Source organism: Tribolium madens, unplaced genomic scaffold (assembly GCF_015345945.1).
Source record: "Tribolium madens isolate multiple individuals breed KSU strain unplaced genomic scaffold, Tmad_KSU_1.1 Scaffold_19;HRSCAF=116;Tcas5.2_LG9, whole genome shotgun sequence".
In the NCBI taxonomy this organism is placed as follows: Eukaryota; Metazoa; Arthropoda; class Insecta; order Coleoptera; family Tenebrionidae; genus Tribolium; species Tribolium madens.
This window is the reverse complement of record NW_025400983.1, coordinates 675,494-683,664: the sequence shown is the minus strand read 5'-3', so window position 1 is coordinate 683,664 and position 8,171 is coordinate 675,494. Positions and strand designations below refer to the sequence as shown.

Here is an 8,171-nt window from a genome sequence, read left to right as displayed (position 1 = left end):
GGAATCAAACGTTTTTTGCTTAAACTATTTATTTTTTGAAAAAACTAATTAATGAGTGATAAAGTACTATAAAAATGTGATGATTCAACAAGAATAAAATTTTTCGAAATTTCCTTTTGTTTTTGAGTTCTACAAAAAAAAATTATTTTTTTCAATGGCAACCCACTATAAAATCATTTTTCTCATAAAAGCTGTACTCTAGAGATTACAACTATCTGCTTTATATTTAATTTTTTCAAAAAAAAATGTTTTCACATAAATTGCAATTTTGACAAAAAAAATCGCATAACTCAAAAATAAAACAAAATTTCGTTCTGAAATTACGATCACATTTTTTATATTACTTTAATGTATATTAATTATTATTTTCTGGAAGCAAATGATTAAAAATAAAGCCGCTTGATTCCATACTTTATATTCACCCTGTATATTATTTAACAAGTATCACTAATGAAAGAGTTTTCTAAGCACTAAGTAAGAAAAAAAAATACAAAATAATTCGTAAATCAACTTAGTGTCGACTAATAACATTTTTTTTGTTTTTAAACAAGCTCATATTACCATTGTAACCTCTAGTGACACAAAGTGTTGTAAAAAACGTTTTAATTCTTCAATAAAATAAAATTAAAATTAAAAACAAAAATAAAATTTCATCTATTTTTTTTTTTCATTTATTTCACAGTCCACAAAACTCTTATTAATTAACGCGTGTTTATTTAGATTCGGCGTCATAGTAGGCGGTGATATGAGTGTGTTGTGAACGAACCAAAATTTTTAATACACCCGGCGAAGTGTCAAATGTCAAATTAATAACTTTCATAGGATGGTTCGTTCACAATCGAACTTTCATGGATAGCTTTGACACCAAATTAAAAAAAAAACACCTATTATAATTTATCTACACATTTTAAGTGAAATAGTTTTTCCATGGCCAACTACTATCAAACAAAGTATGTATTTCATAATTATAAAAAGTATTGTTACAAATATATATTTTTTAGATAAAAAATGAGCTTTTCAAAATTGTCATAGCCATCTATGAGTTCTATTTAAAACACTACAAGTTTATCATATTACTGATAAACAAATAACTGAAAAAAATTATTACCTACATTATTAAATTCCTCGTAAAAAAGTGGCTGTATAATGTCTTTGTTTCAAATCTGTATCTTCTATAATAACAAAGATATGAATTTTTTTAGATTTCGCTAAAATGTCAATTTTTGTCTATAAGTCGAAAACAAAAGACGAAAGCGGGATGCGGTTTTAACCAATATTATTTTCTCAAAAAATGAGCTCCATTTTTGGCTAAACCTCTTAGTTTCCGAGATTCCCTATTTAGACATCCAAAATGAAACACCCTGTACATTTGAAGTTTTAGAGATTTTGATTTGATTTGAATCATGTTCCCCAAATCACTCTGTGTTTGTTAAATAAATTAACTTTTTGGCTAATTTTTCGTAAAATACTTCTTTTTGTTTCCTCTTCATACAGCCAAAACTAAAAATATAGCGTTTTCCAGAAAGAAATTATAAAAAAACTTAGATTTCCGTTCAAATGGAATCAAGTAATAATCGGGGATAGAATTAGGACTTTTCCAGATTCCAAATAGATTCCAACTGTTTATCGTTTAATTGGAAACAATTCACTTTGTAAATGTTTTCAAAAAACAAAATAAATTACCTATTTGTTAGCTTTCAAACTTCACAATGTGACGTATGATGTCTACCTTGAAAATTTCCTTTAATTATTAGATTTTCTTCAGATTTTAGATAAATATTGCGTCAGCTGTCCAAAATGTATACCACTAACTTTTGTAAATTAAAGAAAAAAAAACAAAAAAAAACAGAGAAAAGAAAAATAAAAGAAGGTAAAAGTGTGTAGTGCATGATTAAAAGACACAAAAAGACTGACAAATAAGAAGATAAGAATTCTTTTAATTATGCTTTAATGACTTTATAAACCTTGAATAAAAGAAAATATATAGAGTGAGTCTATAAAAATGTTTTATTTTTTATTTCTTTCAATTTAAAATACTGTTAAACAAAATTGTATACAATACTGTATAATTAAACTATGTTTATCTAAAATGTCAAGGCATTTTAACAATAAGACTTCTCCCTCTACAATGAGCTTTTAGTCCGATTTAAATCACCCTGTATTTGTCTAAAATAATCGAATTAGCACAAATTTTATGTAAGTAGGTGGCAATATCGTTTTAAAAATTATGTATCACTTAATTGCAAGCATATAAACATAATTTTGCCTAATTTTCCGCAAAATGTTTCTGCAAATACTCCTCCTTGTTTCCTCCACTTACGGCCAAAGCTCACAAAAAAACGTTTGTTTAAATTTAGCCGATTATGCGTTTTCACAATTGAGTACTAATTGCTGGCACAATCCCGATGTCGGTTCGACTCCAGTGAGTGTTTTAATAGAGTTTCAAGTGAAAAATAACATTTTCCAGAGCGAAATTATAAAAAGACATGGATTTCCGTTCGAATCGCATCAAGTAATAACCGAAGATGGATACAAATTAGGACTTTTCCGGATTAAAAATAGCGGACGTCCGGTATTTCTCCAACACGGTATCGCCTGTACTTGTTTATCGTTTTTGTCAATTGGAAACAATTCACTTGGTAAATATTTTGAAAAATCAAAATAAGTTATTTGTTAGCTTTCAAACTCCACAATGCGGGGTATGATGTCTGGCTTGGAAACTTCCGTGGGACTATTTATTCAAATAAACACAATAATTCGAAAATATCGGAGGAGAATTATTGGGACTTTAGGTACAAACAAATAATTTCTCAAATCGTGTTTAAACACAAATCCTAGTTTCTACGAAATGGGAATTTACGACGTGACAGCAATGATCGAATTCGTGTCTAAAACAGTGGAAAATAAACAGAAAATTATTTATATTGGACACTCGATGGGTACAACAGCCTCATTCGTGTATGCAATCACACGAAAAAATCACTCTGAAAGGAATTTAGACGCTTTGATTTCGCTAGCACCAGTTGTGTACCTGAAACACGCCTATTTCCCAATCTCCAATTTTGTGTCTTTGGCCCAACCAATTCAGGTGATTTTTAAGTGTTAAAATAAGCACTGAATTGAGATTTCAGGCAATTGCCAGTTTTTTTCATATCCACAATCTCGGAATGTCAAATGCTGAAAAAGTTACAAGTCGGTTCAATACATGTTTGAACTCTTTCCAGAAATTGAGATGCGAAATAATGACTGAAATAATGATGGCTTTGAATTTAGATTCACTCCCTGCGGTAGTATTACACCCAGGGGCGGATCCAGGAATTAATTTTGGGGGGGGGGCTATCTAAAATTTTTTTAGAATGATGAGAGTATACAGAGAGCGGCAAAATTATAGAATAATCTTCTTTATTAAAACTGAAAATATTTTGTTTTGAAAAAATGCTCGAACAGGTCATTTTTTTTTTAAATACAAAATTTTTAACTTGATTTAAAATTCTATCTTTGTTTTTTATTGATATTATTTCACTTTTTGGATAATTTTTTTTTGAGATTTTTATGTAACAAAATTTTGGTCTTGCCATTTCCATAATTAAAAAAACTATCGAATTCGCTAAAAAAATTAGGGGTTTCTATTAAAAAAAATGTCGCTGCCGTCATTACCCAAAAATCAAAAAGTGTAGAATTTTAAAACAAGTTGAAAATTCTGTATAATGTGTTCTAGCGAGTTGGTAAAGTTCATTATTCAGACAGATATAAACTTAATTTAATTAGATACTTAAGATGTGGCCCAAAGAAAATTACAATTGATGATTTCTTTTTAAATTAGTAAAAACTAAGTAAGTATCGAGAGATCAAGATAATTTGTCCTTATATCCGAAAACGTATGTCCTGTGCGTATGTCTGTGAAACGTCAAATAAAATGACAAGTGGAAAGGTAAAATCCCATGATCAAAAAGATAACTAAATTTATGATTTACCTTCAAAAAAGAACGGTGTTATTATTATACGTGGGTGACTAATTCCAGCCCATTTTGCCGTTTTCGACTTGTCATTTTATTTGACGTTTCACGTGCAGTTAGTTCAAAAACAGACATACGTACAGTTGCGGAATTAAAAATTCGGACAGTACCTATTAAAAAGTTCACTGTAAACTACATTTTACTGTCATTATGACTGACATTTGACAATTAAACTTATTTTTATTTGTTGTTAAATTTGTTAATTAAACAATTTGTCTGTCTTAGGAAAGTTATTAATTGAACTAAGTGTAATTAAATCATCGCTTTGATCTGCTGACTACCCGTTATTATGCCACAAGTCACTATTTTTMAAAGTAAATAAGTCAYAATGACATAAATATGACAAGAGTAAAAAATGAGGRTATTAATATAAAATTGTTTTAGAGTTTACATTATAAAAATGACAGTACTGCCCGAAATTTTAATTCCGCAACTGTACGTTTTCGGATCCAAAAATGACTCGATTACAAATTATTTTGATCTCTCGGTATTTGTATTAATAAATGTTATTTAAAAAGAATTCTAATGATTTTATTTAAAAAAACTTTAGGTCATAAGGTTTTGGTGGCAAGTTTGGGGGGGGCTCCCCTGGATCCGCCCTTGAATTTACACCGAATAATTTTTTCAAGTCAATTTTCAGGAATCCATCCCGATGTTTATGACCCAAGCACCGGCTGGTACCTCAATGAAGACAATTCAACACTACTCCCAGGAAATCAAAACTGGTCAATTCCAATTATTTGATTATGGGACACTAAACCAGGGGAAATATGGTAGTGAAAACCCCCCAATTCTAGATCCTGCTCAAGTCCAAATTCCCGTTTATTTATTGTACGGGAACAAGGACGCAATCGGGGACGAAATGGTTCAAGTTTGTTTAAAATTTTTTCCGCATTATGTAATCATAACTTTCAGGATGTTTTCGAATTGTTTAGAAGACTCATGACGAAAAAAATTATAAAGAAAATCCCCGAAAGTGATGAAACAAATTTCAAACATTTAGACTTTTTGTACGGTCGTGATATAAACTACTTGTATAAACCTTTGTTTGAAATAATCAACGCTGTTTAACTAATTCGAGAGTTACTCAACTGGATATAATCAGATGTTCAATGGTTCTTATCGGCAGATACGACTGTTCGTAAAAGCCTCATCGTGTGTTTTGTCCTGGAAATTATACGTTTTATGATTTGGCTCTATTTTCGATAAAAAATTGTGGCACAAAAAATTTGTTTCATTCTATTTTTGTGTACCTTTGTCGCGTTCCTTGCACAGTTAGATTACTTCGGTTATCCCTGAAAAGAAGTTATTTTTCAGCATCTCTGAAGCTTTCGCAAAATAAAACTTGGCCTTTAAAGTACAACGTACAAAGTTACAGTGTTCAAAAACACGTGTAACAAGTTATTAATAAAAATAATTGGTTTTCACCTAGTAATAAATAAAAGTCTAAAGGCTGTTTGCATCATTAGCCAAGCAGTTGTGTTTTATTTAAACTAACAAAATATTCAATCCACATAGCCGGCTGAGGAAATGTTAATTCTAAGGTCGTTTTGAGACAATGTGATTCTAAATCACATTTGAGTCAACATGAATCGTAAATCACTTGTGTTTTTGTGTATTATTCAACTGTGTTTGTCGAAAAATAATGTTTGCAAAAATTTCGTCGACTATTCGAATCTTGCATTCAGTAAAAATTGTTGGCACAATCCCGATGTTTTTGCGACACCGGTAAGTGTTTCCAATTGAAATATTTTAACAAATTTTGCTAATTTAGGATAAAATTGCACAAAATCACGGCTTCGAGTTTCAAAATCACACATTAGAGACCGAAGATGGTTACTACTTGACCATTTTCCGGGTCCAGGATAAGTTTGGGGGAAAAAAAGCACCGATTTTGTTGCACCACGGTTTAGGGAGTAATGCYATGAGTTTTATGGGATTTGGAAACCAATCATTGGCCTTTTATTTGGCTCGAAATGGTTTCGATGTGTGGCTAGCCAATCATAGAGGCAATAATTTCTCAAAAGGACACTCCCGAATGAWAATGTCAAATCCCAAATTTTGGGATTTCAGTTTTCATGAAATTGCMGTTTACGATCTTCCAGCAGTGCTTGAATTTATTGCTGAAAAAACCGGAAATTTCTCGAAAATTATTTACGTGGGCCACTCAATGGGAACAACAATCGCGTTTATTTACTCTAGTCTGAAACAACAACATGCTGAAAATTTCCTGAAAGGTGTTGTGGCCTTAGCGCCGGTTACCACATTTAAATACGGAAATGCGATTTTGAAATTGTTTAAACAACAATTGAAACAATTATTAGTAAGTGGAGTTAGTCGAAAAATCAAATTGTTTAGTAATTTTTTCAGGAAAATTTGCTCCAAAATAACATAACTGTAGTGTTTCCAGCACCTGAAAAATTCACCAAATTATACGCAATTCCAATTTGTCTCCAATACACAATAGTTTGTTTGACACTCTTTAACTTGTTTGGGGGTACCGACGAAGGAGAATTACCTCCTGTTGGTTCAGTTTTTTTTTTCAAAACTTTCAATAAATTACCAATTTCAGGAAAATCTAATGGTCGGATTAAGTCACCACCCGGGCCGAACATCAGTAAAATGCTTAGCTCATTATCTCCAATTCACCTTCAGCCAAAATTTTCAGCAATACGACCACGGGGCTGAAAAAAATTTGCAAGTTTATAAATCCCAATCACCTCCTATTTACTCWCTTGCAAATATTTCAGTCCCCTTTCATTTATTRTACGGATTAAATGATCCTTTCGCTGGACTTGAGGTAAACCCTTGCGTGACGCATTTAAGTAACTGAAAAGTTTGTTTCAGGATGTTGAATCAATTTACAATCAACTGAAAATGACAGAAAAGTCGATAAATGTAATACCCGAAAATGGCGAGATTAAGTACAATCATATCAATTTTTTGGCCTCGAAACACATCGAGAGGTATTTTTATAAACCTCTGATGAAGGTTTTGTTCAAATTAAGAGACTAGTGTTTATGTAAAATTGTTTATTAAATAAATAAATAATAAATAATGTGCGATTTTTTATCACTGATAATATTTTAGTATCATTTGATACAAATCAAAAGCGTGTAAACCATTAAGAAAATTGTTGTGTCCAAAATTAAACACCTCCATTATTTTCTTTTCAGTTTTCAGTTTCTTGTACAAATGATAAACGTCCTGAAAAAAATTCTCCCAAATCTGAAAATAATTTTATTCATTTTACCTTTTCCGTCGCCAGTAAATCTCTCCTTCCATAAAATAAATAAACTGGGATTTTAATTTTATAAATTGGATATTCGGGTGGCACAGTCGAGTTATAAATTTTACGATTATAAGGCCCGTAATCAAAATATTGAAATCGGCCCCTTGTGTCTATTATTTGCGCGTAATGTAGCACAGTTTTCAGCGCAATACCCGACAATTGAGTCGCCGCAGTAACAGGAAGAGTACTCTAAAAAAACACTTACAAACCACAAGTGCAGAAATGCACACTTACCGCCCTATTTTCCGCCTGATTCGTCCCTGCAATGTCACCAAAATTCGAACAAATCAAAATAAACGGATAACGGGCACACATTTTCAGGACCAAATCCAGTTTGAATTGCACATTGGGACCCACACCGTACAACCCAAGTGAGGCGAAAAAATCCTGTGCAAAAAAGTTACTTTTCCAGACTGATTACTAAGGCTCGGATTAAGAGGTATATCAACAAAAGTGTAAGTTTTCTATGCATATCTAATGATTTTTGATTAAAATAAGCTAAAAAAATGCATATTTTGGCAACTGGTGCATATTTTAGGAAATATTGCATATTTGTGCATATTTTCTTCAAATCACTAATTTACGATTAAAGATTTCACTTCAAGTTAAAAATTGGACAGATTAAGAAAAATAATACGATTACAAAATATTTTWAAGAGAAAACAACCGGTAATTCGTAAGCCAAACTCAAAAAATTAGTTCCCTGCTGAGAGTTTTCTTTTTAAATTCGTTTTATACTGGGTGAATATAAAGTATTGAACCAAGTGTTTTTTTTTTAAATGACTTGTTTCCAAAAAATAATAATTAATATAAATTAAAGTAATATAAAAAAAATATTTTTTAAGAACAAAATTTTGTTTTGT

The 8,171-nt window shown here is 30.9% G+C and overlaps 3 protein-coding genes across 5 annotated transcripts in view; 2 read left to right on the top strand and 1 right to left on the bottom strand.

Moving 5' to 3' along the window:
- The window catches only part of LOC123009784, a 14,559-nt gene that overhangs the window by 4,332 nt on the left and 2,056 nt on the right, over positions 1-8,171 (bottom strand). Inside the window, exons 5-7 of the mRNA XM_044406306.1 lie at positions 7,543-7,695; positions 7,270-7,497; positions 7,173-7,223 (exon numbers count right to left, since the gene is read on the bottom strand). Of these exons, the coding sequence (XP_044262241.1) occupies positions 7,173-7,223; positions 7,270-7,497; positions 7,543-7,695 (432 nt within the window). The remainder of the gene's footprint in view (positions 1-7,172; positions 7,224-7,269; positions 7,498-7,542; positions 7,696-8,171) is intronic.
- LOC123013391 (lipase member K-like) lies at positions 1,277-5,087 on the top strand. Of its 3 annotated transcripts, XM_044411898.1 has the most exons (7): positions 2,391-2,411; positions 2,468-2,639; positions 2,678-2,792; positions 2,839-3,088; positions 3,132-3,287; positions 4,657-4,881; positions 4,932-5,087. In XM_044411898.1, the coding sequence occupies exons 1-7, from the start codon at positions 2,406-2,408 to the stop codon at positions 5,085-5,087; spliced, it is 1,080 nt and encodes a 359-aa protein (XP_044267833.1). In that variant the 5' UTR covers positions 2,391-2,405. The 3 variants fall into 3 exon arrangements, with proteins under 3 accessions (XP_044267818.1, XP_044267827.1, XP_044267833.1); XM_044411883.1 differs by having other exon boundaries at positions 1,277-2,639; XM_044411892.1 differs by lacking the exon at positions 3,132-3,287 and having other exon boundaries at positions 1,280-2,639.
- LOC123013384 (lipase member K-like) lies at positions 5,525-7,074 on the top strand. Its single transcript, XM_044411873.1, is given in 5 exon segments — positions 5,525-5,744; positions 5,791-6,339; positions 6,387-6,539; positions 6,589-6,816; positions 6,864-7,074. Coding segments are annotated over 5 exon segments (1,263 nt in total). The 5' UTR covers positions 5,525-5,603; the 3' UTR covers positions 7,056-7,074.